Genomic DNA, 14,339 nt, shown 5'->3' with positions numbered 1-14,339 from the left:
CTGGGTCACCGGGAAAAGGCAAGAGTGGAGGTCTGAGCCTGGCTGGGTCCAGGCAGAGCGCCTGACACCTGGGAGACCAGGCTCCAGAGGCCCTTGGGCACAACCCAACGCCTCACCTAGCCTCAGTTTCCCTTTCTGGGGACTGGACAGCTAGACTGAGCTGGGATGCCTCATGTGATGGCTAGCTGGGGTTGGGGTCGATTTCCAAGCCTGCGGGGAGCGGGGTGGTGAGGCGGGGCTGGCTGGGACAGTATTCTAGGTGGGGGTCTCACTGGTCACTTTGTTCTGTTCAAAGGGGAGCTGTACTTCATGTCGACAGGGGAGCCGAGTGCCACAGCTCCACGCGGGGTTGTCTACAAAATAATTGACCCGTCCAGGTGAGTCCCAGCCTCCAGGACAGGGAGCTCCTGCTCTCTGTGAGGCCTCCTAGCTCCATTGGCTTGTCCCCTCCACCTTGCCCTCAGATGGGCACTATTAATCCCCATTTTCAGACAAGAACCCTGAGGCCCAGAGAGGGACGTGATTCGCCTCAGTTCCTCCGGCAAGGGGCAGACTCAGGATTTAGACCCGGGTCTGCACACCTCAAAGCACAGGTCTGTTAGGATAGGAGGGAGCTGGAGAGGCGACTGGGGCCGAGGGCGGTTTCACTCAGCTTTCTTGCCTGGCCCGCCCTCCCTGCGTCTTCCTCCTGTCTAGCAGGCCCCTCATTCCTCATTTCCTGGGCTGCCCCTGCATTCCCACAACCCAGCCCCCAATTTGCCTCTGCGATGCCTCCCAGAAGACACCCTGATCCCTGTGTGTCCCCGCCCCATGCCTGCCCATCCTCCTGTTGTCTGTCTGCCACTGGGGAAAACACACTGGGGCTCCCTTCGCCGGCTCCATCTCCCCGGCTTCACTTCTAGCTGTAAGGCCAGAAGTGCCATGCCAGGCCATGTCCCAGCTCCTTCCGTGTGCAGCTTATTAAACTCTCAGCCGCTCATTTTACAGTGGTGGAAATGAGCACAAAAATACAAAGTCACGGGCCCGGGGCCCAGAGCCATGGTTGGGCCCAGGCCGCTGGCTCCAGAGCCCTGCCCTAACCCCTCGGCTGTGTGCCTTAACCTCACCCTCTTCAAGTACCTTCCCCAACCCACTTTGCCCTCCAGGCCCCTGTCCAGCGCTTCCTCAGCTCTCCTCACTCAGACTTGTAGTCTCTGGGCTACACGACTGACTGTCTCCCAGCTGCTCTGGGAGTCTCAGGGCCAAGCCTGTATCTCTTCACTCTGCAGAGGCTGCCCAGATACTGCAAATGGCATGGAGCAGAGACTCAGGAATGCTTGATGAATAAATGAGTGATCAGCTTTCTAAGCTGCTTCTCAGCCCTTAGATTTTTGCATCTCTGCTGGTTTCCACAGGACTCCGAACGTCCCTTCAACACCCGGTGCGGACATGGCTTGTGCTTATCTCTAACACAAGGCCTGAGGTTGCATTCCAAGAATCCACATATTTGGCAGACCCTAGGAGTCCCCCAGTGTGTTTACTTACCCTAAACTTCGAGACACGCCAGGTTTGGGAAAATCCTGAAACAAGCTGGCGTGTTTCATGTTCTTGGGAGGCAGATGGGAGGAGCTCAAGTCCAGCCTGGGCAACAGAGGGAGACTTTGTCTCTAAAAAAATTAATTACTTTTACAAAAAGAAAAATTCTAAAACACTTATTGTGCTTAAAATATTTTGCACTGGGCGCAGTGTCTCACACCTGTAATCCCAGCACATTGCAACCTCCACCTCCCAGGTTCAAGTGATTCTCCTGCCTCAGCCTCCCGAGTAGCTGGGACTACAGATGCCTGCCACCACGCCTGGCTAATTTTTGTATTTTTATTAGAGATGGGGTTTCGCCCTGTTGGCTAGGCTGGTCTTGAACTCCTGACCTCAAGTGATCGGCCCACCTCAGCCTCCCAAAGTGCTGGGATTACAGATGTGAGCCCCCACACCTGGACTCCACACTCTTTTTCAAAGGATGTTTCTAGTTGTTCTCCAATGCCCTTTTCCTGTTCCAGGATCCCATGTTACCTTTAGTGGTTGCATCTCCTTAGCTTACCCTGTTTGTGGCAGCTTCTCACTTTCCTTGTTTACAGACTTTTTTTTTTTGCTTGTTTGTTTTAAAAGCACACGTAAATTATTGACATGACTTTTTATCAAATAAAACATAATCACTTCCTCCTTCCATCCCTTCCTTCTCATTTCCATGAGGTCCTGACCATCGTTATCTATGCAGTGCCAGGATTTACATGGTTGTATTTGGATCACACGCAGACTTGGTTCTTTTTCCTTCACTTATGCCCATTTTGTCTAAATGTTGCAAACATCACCCTCAAAAAAACCATTTCTAATGGCTGTGTGATTTTCTGCTGAGTCACTATAACTTATTCCTCGGAATTTTAGGTTATTGCCAATTTTCAGAAAAGAATGCTTCTCTGAGGAAATGTTACATATACCAAACGAGTGCCTAATTCATGCCAGATGTTGCCTTAGATCCATCATCTTTGGTTTTTCCAACACCGTTTCCCTATTGGCTTGTTGTCCCCATGTCATAGAGAGGGACGCAGCAAGATTTAGGGAGTTCTCTTGCTCACAGTCTTGTGTTAGGAGCCAGAAGTGGGCGAGATTCCTCCCTCCCGCCCTGACCCTTCTCCTCCCTTCATTCTCCTGGCTTGGAATAACTGTTTCTTTGCACCTACACGTATTACACAGAGGTCCCATTATAGAACATTTGGAAAATGAAATAAATGGGGAGTGGAGGAGGTAGGGTCAGGTCATCTCTTACTACCCACACATAACCACTGTGGCGTTTTGGGGTCGACATCCTACCCTTTTGCATAACAAAGACTTTTAATGCAATTTCCTTAAGGAACAAAAGCCCCACTGGGTCTGTCGAAAGTGTGTGGATGTTCTCTGGAGGTCAGAGCAAGAAAAAACCTCGCTTTTCCTGCAGCTTTGAGAAGCGTGTGTGCCTGGTTGTGTTTCTGCAGCCTCTGGGGACAAAGACCCTTGTTTCTCTTTTGTGTCCCTCTTCGGCCAAGCCTGTCTGGAGGCCACTCTGTGTCACGTGGCTACTTCACCCCTTGGCCTTTCCACTGGAATCCTATTGAAGTCGTGGGCCCACATGGGTCTGTCCTGGAATGGGGTCATTCCCAAAGAATCACAGATCGACGGCCAAAAACTAATTAAAACGGAATTCCATTTCCTACTGTGCCCTCAAAAATGTCAAAGGAGACCCAATTCCTAGCCCTGGCACCCTTCTCTGCCTCTTTTGTCTCCCTGCTCTCGCAAACCCCACACACCAAGGCCCCAAATCCCTCAGCTCTGCCTCCAGGCCCAAGGCTTGCTTTCCTCACCCCTGCCCCGTCCTTTAGATGGTTCCAGGCAGAGGAATCTCTCAGATTCTGCATCATCAGAAACCCAGAAACAAGAGGGTCTGAGAGAGACCCTCCTCAAATGCTGTGGAGCTGGTGGGAGAGGGTGGCGGGCAGGAATCAGGCTGCATTTCAGGAATCTGATGGCAGGCTGGGGGAGTAGAGAGACTGGCATCTGTTCACACCCTGAGGACAGAGTCCATGCTCTGGATTAGAAGTGTCTTGGGAAACAGTAAGCCTCCAGCCCTGGTGCTATTCTGGCAGAGGCTGAGCATGCAGCCAGTGGGCTGTCATAGGGGATTTATGCCCTGGAGCTCTTAGAATCCTGGGGGCATGGAGTGGGCAGGGATGCCACAGGCCACACAGTAGGTGCATGGTAAATGGCCACCTGTTACTATCGTTGCTGTTCATGCCTGCCTCACTGCAGGGGAAAGGCAATGGCGGGGGCATCCTCAGGGTGGGCTCCCAGGGTGACACTGATAACCTCCTGTGTGTCATTGGCAGGCGGGCACCACCTGGCAAGTGTCAGATCCAGCCTGCTCAGGTGAAGATCAGAAGCCGCCTCATCCCCTTTATGCCCAAAGAAAGTAAGTGCCCGCCAGTGGGACACTGAGGGTGGGGGGAGAGATCCTGCAGCCCACAACGGCTGCCTTTCCAGCCAGACGCGGGTCTTACCAGCTGGACCTAGATGTCCCTCTTCAGCCCCTGTGCCTAGCACTGTGCCTGGCACACATTAGACAAGGTGGTAAGGTGGATGGGACTTTTACTAAACTGGGTCTTGCTTGATTGGTCACAATTCCTTAAACCAAGAGAGAAATAGCTAGTGCCAGGCAAGGTATGCTCTGAGTTCTTGGGAGGGACAGAGAAAGAGGATGTATCTGTGTGTAAGCAAAGGAGACTGGAAGAGTTATTTGTGGGAGGGGTTAGCATGTGGGCTGGGCCTTCATAGATAGTTGACAAGCCTGATGAGGAGAGATGGCAGAGCAGGGCCACAAATGACTGCCCATGGGGCCTGGGGCTAGGGGGAAGAGGATGCCCCAGGTTGGGGCTATTCCCCTGGGCCCAAGTTACGTGAGAACAAAGACCCCATGTTGCCAGGTCTTCCAGTTCTTCAGAGAAGCAGAAAATCCCCCCATTCACTCATTCACCACGGACACGTGCCCTGCCCTGGGGATACAGCACACGGTGAGACACTGAGGTCCTCGCCTTCTCAGCCTGTTAGGTACAACCTCCCAATTCAAAGTGTTGGCAACTAGTTCAGAATTTTAAAAATCACTCTGTGGGCCAAGGAAAATATTTCAGCAGGCCAAGTGGGCTCAGCAGGCCACCCATTGGCAGACTGGGTGTGTGTGGGGGTGGGGAGGACAAGAAGAGAGGGAGGCTAAGCACCTGGGCAGAAGAGGTACCTGGGGTAGAGGGCGAAGGGTCTGAGCTCAGTGATTTTGGAAGTGAGTTCTGGTCGCAGTTGGTTTCAGGGCTTGGTGAGTTTTTCATTCATTCATTCAGCAGTTTCTGGCACTTTTGTTAGTTACTGGCTCCACGCTGGATGCCGGAGCCACATTGAGAAGTCAGATCAGGCCCTGTTCTGGCTGGGACAGACAGAGATGTCATTTACTGTCCCAGGCCTCATGATTGAAGTGTGTGCCAGGTACCGTGAGGACCCACCTAGAACAGTGGAGACTGGGGTTGGGGGTAGGGGTTCCTGGAGTCTGAAAAGAAGAGGAAGGGTGCACCAGTGGGGGGATGCACTAAGAGGGGTGGCACCTAGGGGAATGGCACTGAGGGAGGGTGCAGAGTGGGGGATGCACCCGGGAGGGGGTTGCACGGGGGGGGGTGCACCTGGGGGAGTGCACCGAGGAGGGTTGGCACCAAGAGGGAGGTTCACTCAGGGATGCACTGATGAGGGTGGCAGTGCAGGCAGGGGGAACAGCGAGAGCCACAGTGGGAGAGGTGAGGCAGCCTGAGGAGCAGGAGGTGTGGGCCAGGGGCCAGGTTGCAGGGACAGGGAGCACCTTGTCCATGTCACGGTGCTCCGGGCCCTGGCCTGTGCTTGGCCTTGTGCTGAGAAGCCCTTTCTCAGCTCCCTCTCAGTGGTTTTCAAAGTGGGACTGGCGGAGGTGGGGCCGGATTAAAGAGGTCTGGCCCGGTGGTCCCAGGATCCTCCCCATGGTAACTGAACAGTCTTGGGCTGTCACACATGGCAGGGCCCAGTGCCTGGCACTGCACCCGTGTGGAGTAGGGCTGGGCACAGCAAAGTGGAGATTGAGGTCTATTCCTTGGCTGACCTGGGCCAAGTGTGTCCCCACATTCTGCAGGGACAAAGGGAACCACCTGCCTCAGCTCCCTAGCACTGATTGCACTCAGGCTCTATCGGGGGGCATAGGGGCTCTGCCTTGTTCCCCAGCCAGACAACCAGAGCACCCCCATCGTACCCGCTGTGACAGGTGCCAACCTTGGGAGCGAGGAGGAGAGATTCACCCTGACCCCAGGGATCCCTGTGCGCATCCCGTTCCCAGCCTGCTGGCCACTGGCCACCATAGACCTGTAGCAATTTTTACCCATCTGTGGGCCTCAGCTTCTTCACCCTCACAACCAAGGCCTGGAAGAAGAAACGGTGACTTGCTCTTAGAAGACTTCCCAGACACTCCTTCCTTTCTGTTGCCTTCCTGAGTTCTGAAGTGCCAGGGGCTGGCTCCCCCGCCCAACCTGGGGACTCCTAGGAAGGCCGGGCTTGGGGTAGGGAGACACAGCAACAGCAGACTGGCACAAAGCAGTTGCCAGTGTTTGCTGCATGACTGAAAAAGCTCCTGGCGCTTGAGTCCAGGCTGGCATCTTGCTGGGTCCAGGTGACCTGGGAAGCACCACTGGGAGCACAAGCGGCATCCTGTGTGATGCATTCTGGGTGTGAGTGCAGGGCAGACCCAAGACATCCTTCCCTGAGTCCGCCCTCTCCGCACAGGTTGTAGGGCAGCATAGGGTGGGCAGCGGGGCTGGACAGGGGCTCCTGGATCCCTCTGATGGCATACTCTTCCTCTGCACAGAGTTCATCCCGAAGACACAGAGCACTGCGCGGCCTACAGCGCGGGCGCCCACCCGGGCGCCCCGCCGCAGGCGCCCCACGGTCGCTCCGCCCCCGCCCACCCCGCGGCCAGCGCGGCCCACCCAGCAGTCAGGGAGCCGGAGGGGCGGCGGGCGCCGGCGGGGGCGGCTGAACTCGGCGAACCGGGCGTTCCGGGATGGTGAGGTGCGCCTGGTACGGCCCGCGGGCCTGAGCTCCGGCAGCGGGCGCGTGGAGGTGTTCGTGGGCGGACGCTGGGGCACCGTGTGCGACGACTCCTGGAGCATCAACGGCGCCGCCGTCGTGTGTCGCCAGCTGGGATTTGCCTACGCCGTGCGCGCCGTCAAGAGCGCCGAGTTCGGCCGGGGCGGCTCGCTGCCCATTCTGCTGGACAATGTGCGTTGCGCGGGCTGGGAGCGCAACCTGCTGGAGTGCCAGCACAACGGCGTGGGCACCCATAACTGCGAGCACGACGAGGATGCGGGCGTCGTGTGCAGCCACCAGAACCCCGACCTGTAGGCAACACGCCGCTGCCCCCAGGCCATCCCGCCGGCGGGGAAGCCTGGCAGGGGCCGCTCCGCCCTGTGTGCGCCCGGCAGGTGCACACGCTTTCTAGGGTGAAGGGAGTGCGGGTGTGTGCTGTCCTGGGGACCTGTGTGAGGCGCTGCAGTGCATGTGTATCCTCCGCAGACCCAAGTCAGGAGTGTGTGTTGGCGGGGGTGTGGGCGGGGGTCATGGTCCATCATGGGCGGGAGGAGTTCCTTTCTTACCTCCAAGCATTCCAGACACCAGCAGGAACACAGCCCGGCTGTAGGACCCTGAGGAGGAAGGGCAGCCAGGCTTCGAGGACGGACATGGCCCCTGGCTTTGCTAACAGAGGCACAGCTGGCAGACTGAGGGCGGTGGGGGAAACCAGGCTTGTCCTGCCCACAGCTGGAATGGAAGGTGCCAGAACATCCGGAGGATGGCCTGAGGAATGTGGCCCAGAGCGCATGGCCTGGTGCCCGCCCCCTTCCCCTTGACCCCCGCAGTCAGAGGCACTGGAGAGAATCGGAAGGCATCCAGTGGGGAAAGCCTTCCGGAGGCTGGGAGCAGGGTGAGCTGTAGGCCTGGGGCCCCACTGGAGGGGCAGGCTGCGTGGAGGAGCCAGCACCCGCTCAGGAAGGATGGCTGGGAGGACTGGATGACCTCCGAGGCCGTGTGCTGGAGAAGCCGCTCAACAGCATACTCAGCCCTTGTGGGTGCCCCTGGGATGGCGCCAGCCTCCTCCAACCCTGACGTCTGATTCTCTCTTGCTCTTGGGGCAGGAGCCACCCACACTAGCTGGGCAGAGCTTTCACCCTGACCCTCCAGTGAGTGGGTGGGCCTCCACTACTTTCAAAGCTGTGTTTGGGCTCTGGGGCCACCTCTGTCCTTTCCATCCCCGTCCCTGCTCAGTGTAAACCCAGGAGACCTGATTCCTCCAGCCGTACCTTGGGGCTGATCAGGCTGGGGGTTCAGTGAGACTACTGACATCTGTTCACCCAGGGCTATGCCAACAATGTGGCTGTCTACACACCACTCTCCTGCCTCCTCTCTGACCTGCGCCTGTGTGGGAGCCAGGGTGGGAACCAGGAGAAAGGGGTGAGGCCTGCCGTCTCCCACCTGCATCACAGGTGGAAGCTCCTTTGCTCCAGGGATGCTCGGGCCTGGCTCTGTGCCAGGCCGCAGAGGGGCACTAAGTGTGACTATGCTCAGCCTCAGACAGGAGCACGGGTGGGGGTGGGTAAGCTGATGAGTCACCAGGCAGTGAGGACAGGACGTGGCCCATGTCGGGGGTTGGAAGAGGTCTGGGTGGGGCACCCAAACCCAGCCGGGGGGGAAGGCTTTGGGGAGGCAGTGATGCTCTGCCAAGTTCTGGGAGCTGGCATCAGGGGTGGCCGGGCAGGCACATGGGTCAGGCACGAGTCTGGCAGGGTCTCCTAGCTGCTAGTATAGGGTCTCCTAGTTGCTAGTATAGGATCCTGGGCTGCAGCAGAAAGCTTTAGGGTCACTCTCTTGTACTCCTCATACTCAGTGCTTTACAGAAGGGGAAACTGAGGCACACAGCGGTTAGACATCTTAGGGCACCAAGCCAGGGAAGGGAGAAGCCAAGTTTGAATACAGCAGCTTAGTCTAGAGCCCCCGCACCCTAACCACTGCCTCAGCTCCACTATATCTGCAGAGAGGGTTGTGCTGGGGCTCCTGCCTGGTGTGGGGGTGCCAGCCTGGCTGGGAAGCAGCTGTTGGGGATACCTGGGGGCTCCTCTTGCCTGGCATGTGGCCCTGCTGCTGGCCTCCTGCTCCTTTCGGGCCTCCAGCGGCCTCAGGGTGGTTGAGTGGACGTCTTCTTGGGATGCAGGGGAGTTCTGAACTCTGATGTAGGGGGTGTTAGGAGACAGCAGGCCATTAGTGACCATCCCGGCTGAATTCCTCACTGTGCAGATGGGGAAGCGAGCTCAGGGAGGCTGAGTGTCCCAGGCCTGTTGCCAGATGAAGCCACACTGAGACTGGAGGCCAGGGAAGGTGCAGCAAGCCTTGAGGCCCTCAAGAATGCAGCCAAACCAGGGCCCTGCTTTTCTGGCTCCAGAAGCTGTTTTGCTCAGAGATGGATTAGGAGGGTTGGCAAAGGGAGCTCTGGGTATGGCCTCAGGCCCTCCAATACTTCTCTGGGCAGTTTGGGCTTTGGCCGTGAGTCCTCCAGTCCAGGTGCGCTCCCTCCCCAACCTCCAACTCATCACCTTTCAGGCCCCAAACTAGGCCTGGGCTAGGCTGTTGCCTGACTTCTGGGGCCTGACTCCATGGTCCCCAGGTCAGTGGTCCCCAACCTTTTTGGCATCAGGGACAGGTTTCACGTAAGACAATTTTTCCATGGATGGGGGTTGGGGGGATGGTTTCGGGATGAAATGTCCCACCTCAGATCATCAGGCATTAGATTCTCATAAGGAGTTCACAGCCTAGATCCCTCGCATGCACAGCTCACAGTATGTTCCTATGCGGATCTAATGCTGCTGCTGATCTGACAGGAGGCAGAGCTCAGGTGGGAATGCTCGCTCCCCACACTACCCTCCCCTACGGCCGCTCACCTCCTGCTGTGTGGCCTGGTTCCTAATAGGCTGCCCATCAGTACTGGTCCTTGGCCCAGGGTTTGGGGACCCCTGCCCTAAGTAGTAATAAGAGTGGACAGCTGTTATATGTAAATACTTGTTCCCCAGTGCTGGAAAGAAATAGCACTAGAACATCAATTTAATTATCTCAACAAGGCAATTTTACTTTCTGCAGAAAGGGTGCTCATCACAGCTGGAACAATGGCAAAAGCACACCTGAACAAAAGAGGGAAGCAATTTTTAGCCCTTGCGCAGTTTGTCCCTGCTCCTGTGTCCTTTGTCCACTGGCTTGAGCCAGACCGCACAATCTAAACTAAAACCCGATTGGCTGTTTAAAACTTTTCTAAATAGGTAAAAGTAATGGAAGGATAAAGGAAAAGAAGAAGTTGCTTAAGAAAGGACTTAGAAGGCCGGGCGTGGTGGCTCAAGCCTGTAATCCCAGCACTTTGGGAGGCCGAGACGGGTGGATCACGAGGTCAGGAGATCGAGACCATCCTGGCTAACACGGTGAAACCCCGTCTCTACTAAAAAATACAAAAAACTAGCCGGGCGAGATGGCGGGCGCCTGTAGTCCCAGCTACTCGGGAGGCTGAGGCAGGAGAATGGCGTAAACCCGGGAGGCGGAGCTTGCAGTGAGCCGAGATTGCGCCACTGCACTCCAGACTGGGCGACAGAGCGAGACTCCGTCTCAAAAAAAAAAAAAAAAAAAAAAAAAAAAAAAAAGAAAGGACTTAGAAAAGTAATAATATTCCCAAATAAGGAAGGGGCCTAGGGTGCGAGCTGGGACATGCCTGCAAGCACGTCCATCACAGATATTTTGGTTAAAATACAAGGACATAGAATGTCCTATGTGCCTGTGAGCATGTCTAACAGTTACATAGGATAGGGCTTAACAAAGAGTTATCAGCAAAAAGCAAGGAGGCTTGAAGGAAGTTCGTCTTTAAAATAAACTATTATTTCTTTTTTTTTTTTTTGAGACGGAGTCTCGCTCTGTCACCCAGGCTGTAGTGCAGTGGCCAGATCTCAGCTTACTGCAAGCTCCGCCTCTGGGGTTTATGCCATTCTCCTGCCTCAGCCTCCCAAATAGCTGGGACTACAGGCGTCCGCCACCTTGCCCGGCTACTTTTTTGTATTTTTAGTAGAGACGGGGTTTCACCGTGTTAGCCAGGATGGTCTCGATCTCCTGACCTCGTGATCCGCCCGTCTCGGCCTCCCAAAGTGCTGGGATTACAGGCTTGAGCCACCGCGCCCGGCCTCTTTTTTTATTATACTTTAAGTTCTAGGGTACATGTGCACAACATGCAGGTTTGTTACATATGTACACATGTGCCATGTTGGTGTGCTGCACCCATTAACTCGTCATTTACATTAGGTATATCTCCTAATGCTATCCCTCCCCCATCCCCGCACCCCAAAACCGGCCTGGGTGTGCGATGTTCCCCTTCCTGTGTCCAAGTGTTCTCATTGTTCACTTCCCACCTATGAGTGAGAACATGCGGTGTTTGGTTTTCTGTTCTTAGAAACTATTATTTCTAACACTTATGATTTATTCTTTAACAAGAAGGGAAACTTGGAAGAGGAACTTTTACTTTCTACAACAGCTGACCTCTGCTGAGTGCTTATTACATGCCACACACTGCTCTGAAAATTTAACATACCATTCACTCATGTAATCCTCGTATTAATGCACATTTACTCACGTGGAAGCCGAGTCCCAGGGCATTTGTCACTTACCAAATATCACACAGCCAAAATTTGAATTTGAGCCCAGGCAGTCCAGCTCTGGGACCCTGCTGTGGGCCTTACTGCTGGGCATTGAAAGTCACCCCCACCCCACTGGGACACAAGTTCAGAGAAGGGCAGTGCTGGCTCCCTGTCCAGTGCTGCTTTCACTCCACCACCTACAGCTGGCCACTGAGGGAGCATTCAGAAGTGACTCTGTCTCCAGGGACTCCGATCTTGCCTTAAAGTCCTCCAGGGCCTCTGGGGATGGGGGCTGGTCTAGGCACAGCCTTCACCCTTACGCCCTCTAATCCAACCTCTAGTCAATAGCCAGGGTCAGATTCCCAGAGAGGGGCTGCCCTGCCCAGTGCCACACAGCTTAATTCTGGAGCTTCAGGGTCAATGCTACAGGGGTGGCCCAGTGTCCAGGACTGTGTTCAAGGCATCAGCCAGAGGTTACAACACCCCAGGCCCTAGACTGAGCCTAGGGGTCCCCATGTTTATACCTTAGAAATGTTTGGGAGGTTCAAGGAAGCTGGAAACCGGGTTCCAGTCCTGGCTCTGTGCCTGAGTCTTATTGCAAAACAGAGGTCGCCAGAAGGATAATTGGATGAAAAATGAGGTAGCATTGCAGATGTGCATGGCACGTACACTCCAGGTTGCTTTCTGGACAGAAAGCTCAATCTGAGGCTGGTGGCATCCATGCTGGCAGCAGCCAACTGTCTACGACAGAGTGAGGAGGGGCATGCCACGTGAAGGACCAGCATCAGAATGACCTGGCAAGAAACACAATAGCAGGAGAAAGAGCTCTTTCAGCCTAACATGTAGAACCCAAGTCTTCTTGTGCGGCATCTGCCCCTCTCCCCTCCTCCCCCACTGAGAACTAGCTTTTACTGAGCACTTATTACACGCCAGCTACGTCGGGTGTGTCAGCTCATTTAATCTTGACAACAACTCCATGAAACACCCTCAATATCACTGCCCATTTTTCAGATGAGGGGACAGATTCCTAGGGTGTTATGTAAGTGGTTCCCAGGGCTTTAGAGGCAGGTTTGCACCAAGGCCCATTCTCCCAGAGCCAGATCCTTCTCCTTCCCTGGGACACTGCACCTCCACCCTGCCAGGCCACCCACGTAAAGGCAGTCAATTCAGAACCACCTCTTATGCCCGCATCTCCCCCAACAATTCCTGCTGGGAAACCACTCCCCGCATGTCATCTACACCAGTGGTTTCCAAGCTTGAGAAGAATCCAATTCTACAGGGCTGCTTAAAACACAGCTTGCTGGGTCCTGTCTCTCAGAGTTTTTGACTCAGTCTTGGTTGAGAATTTGCCGTTCTAGAAGCTTCTGGGTAATGCTAATGCTCCGGTTCTAGGGGCCATAGTCATTGTCCATACTGGTGCTATCCAATAGAAACATAATGTTAGCCAAATAGGTAATTTAAAATCTGCTAGTAGCCATGTTAAAAAAGTAAAACAGGTAAAATTAATTTCAATAATATATTTTATTTAACTCAACATATTCAAGATATTATCATTTTAATAGGTGACCCATATATCAATGACTTTTTTTGGGGGGGGACAGGGTCTGGCTCTGTCACCCAGGCTGGAGTGCAGTGGTCCCATCACTGCTCACTGAAGCCTTGAACTCCCAGGTTCAAGTGGTCCACCTCAGCCTCCTGAGTAGCTGAGACCACAGGCATACGCCACCATGTCGAGCCAGTTTGTTTTTTTTTTTTCATTTTTTTAGAGAAAGGGTCTCCCTATGTTGCCCAGGCTGGTCTTGAACTACTGTTCTCAAGAGATCTATTGCCTCCACCTCCCAAAGTGCTGGGATTACAGTTGTGAGCCGCTGTGCCTGGTGACCTTTTTTTCCATTCTTTTTTTGTATTAATCTATGAGATCTGGTGTGTATCTTACACATAGCACATCTCAGTTGGACTAGCCACATTTCAAGTACCGGATAGCCACATGTGGCCAATGGCTGCCACATTGAATAGCTTACTCCAGACCCTCCAGTGAAGGAGCAGGTGGTTGGCCACGTCTTCCAGGCAGCGCCTCCTGCTGGTGGCTGGCAGGGCTGCCCACCCAGGAAAAGGGCCTTCAGCCATGGGACCTGAAGCCTTGGTCTGCAGCCTGTGTTCCCTTACCTGATCACAGGATAACTGGGAGCATCAAATGAGGTGGTGATGGGACAGCTGTGTGCTTGGTGCCTATGGAGAGGGGAGACTGATGGCTCACAGATGGGGACACAGACTGCTCTGGAAGTGCTACTCCTGGGGTAAGCCATGGTCATGTTGAGCCAGAGCTCAGTGGTGCTGCCCGATGTGTCAGAGAACATGTATGCCCACTCCTCTCCTTAGCTGTATTTGGAGAGGTTCACCCTGACCACTGCTCCCTGATGCTGCTCTACACCTGCTTTCTGTGGGGTTCCAGGCTGGCCTGGAGCTGTTCAGGACCAGGCTCTTCCATCAAGGAACTGTGACAGTAGGTAGGCAGACATGAGCAAGGCAGGAGAGGGCCCTCCTCCAACCAGGAATGTCAAGCGACCATCAGGTGATGGTCAGGCAGTTGATAAACTGCTTCTCTAAAATAATTGGTCGCAGCCAGTGCCAGGAAGAGGTAGTCTCCTAACAGATAGAAACACCTGAAGCTGGTGATCGGCTTCCCGATATCTCAGGAGCTGGGCGAGTGGGCTCAAGCATGCACACTAAGGCAAAAGGGCAGCGATAAACTGGTAGATGACCTTCCTCTAGGAACACCGGTAAGAGAAAAACACCTCAAATGAGCGTGCGCATAACTTCAGTACACAACTGTGCATTCGGCCCCTCCCAGGTGCTGACAGGCCACGGCGCACGCAGACAGCCGGCCCCAAGGGAAGAATCAGGGAAGAAGAGAGATGCAATCCCCCGGAAGCATGCCAATCTACAAAACCCCGAGTCAAAGGTCAAGCCACGCACTTGACTCTCTCAAGTAACCTGCTTGGCCCTCTTCTAAGTATACTTTACTTCCTTTCATTCCTGCTCTAAAACTTTTAAATAAAT

General features: G+C 54.5%; 1 protein-coding gene across 4 annotated transcripts in view; it reads left to right on the top strand.

Moving 5' to 3' along the window:
* Window positions 1-14,339, top strand: part of HHIPL1 (HHIP like 1) — a 38,721-nt gene extending 24,382 nt beyond the window's left edge. The window contains exons 7-10 of one of the 4 annotated variants that reach the window (XR_004432281.1): window positions 296-377; window positions 3,897-3,979; window positions 5,837-6,006; window positions 6,434-6,542. Coding sequence is in view for 3 of the 4 variants with exons in the window: in XM_033191363.1 (XP_033047254.1) it covers window positions 296-377; window positions 3,897-3,979; window positions 6,434-6,969 (701 nt within the window). In the remaining variant the exon portion in view is untranslated. The other 3 variants (XM_033191365.1, XM_033191363.1, XM_033191366.1) reach the window with 3 other exon arrangements.

This window comes from Trachypithecus francoisi, unplaced genomic scaffold (genome assembly GCF_009764315.1).
Source record: "Trachypithecus francoisi isolate TF-2019V2 unplaced genomic scaffold, Tfra_2.0 Lachesis_group3, whole genome shotgun sequence".
Lineage (NCBI taxonomy): Eukaryota > Metazoa > Chordata > Mammalia > Primates > Cercopithecidae > Trachypithecus > Trachypithecus francoisi.
The sequence above is the reverse complement of the archived record's forward strand: the minus strand, read 5'-3'. Positions and strand labels throughout refer to the sequence as shown.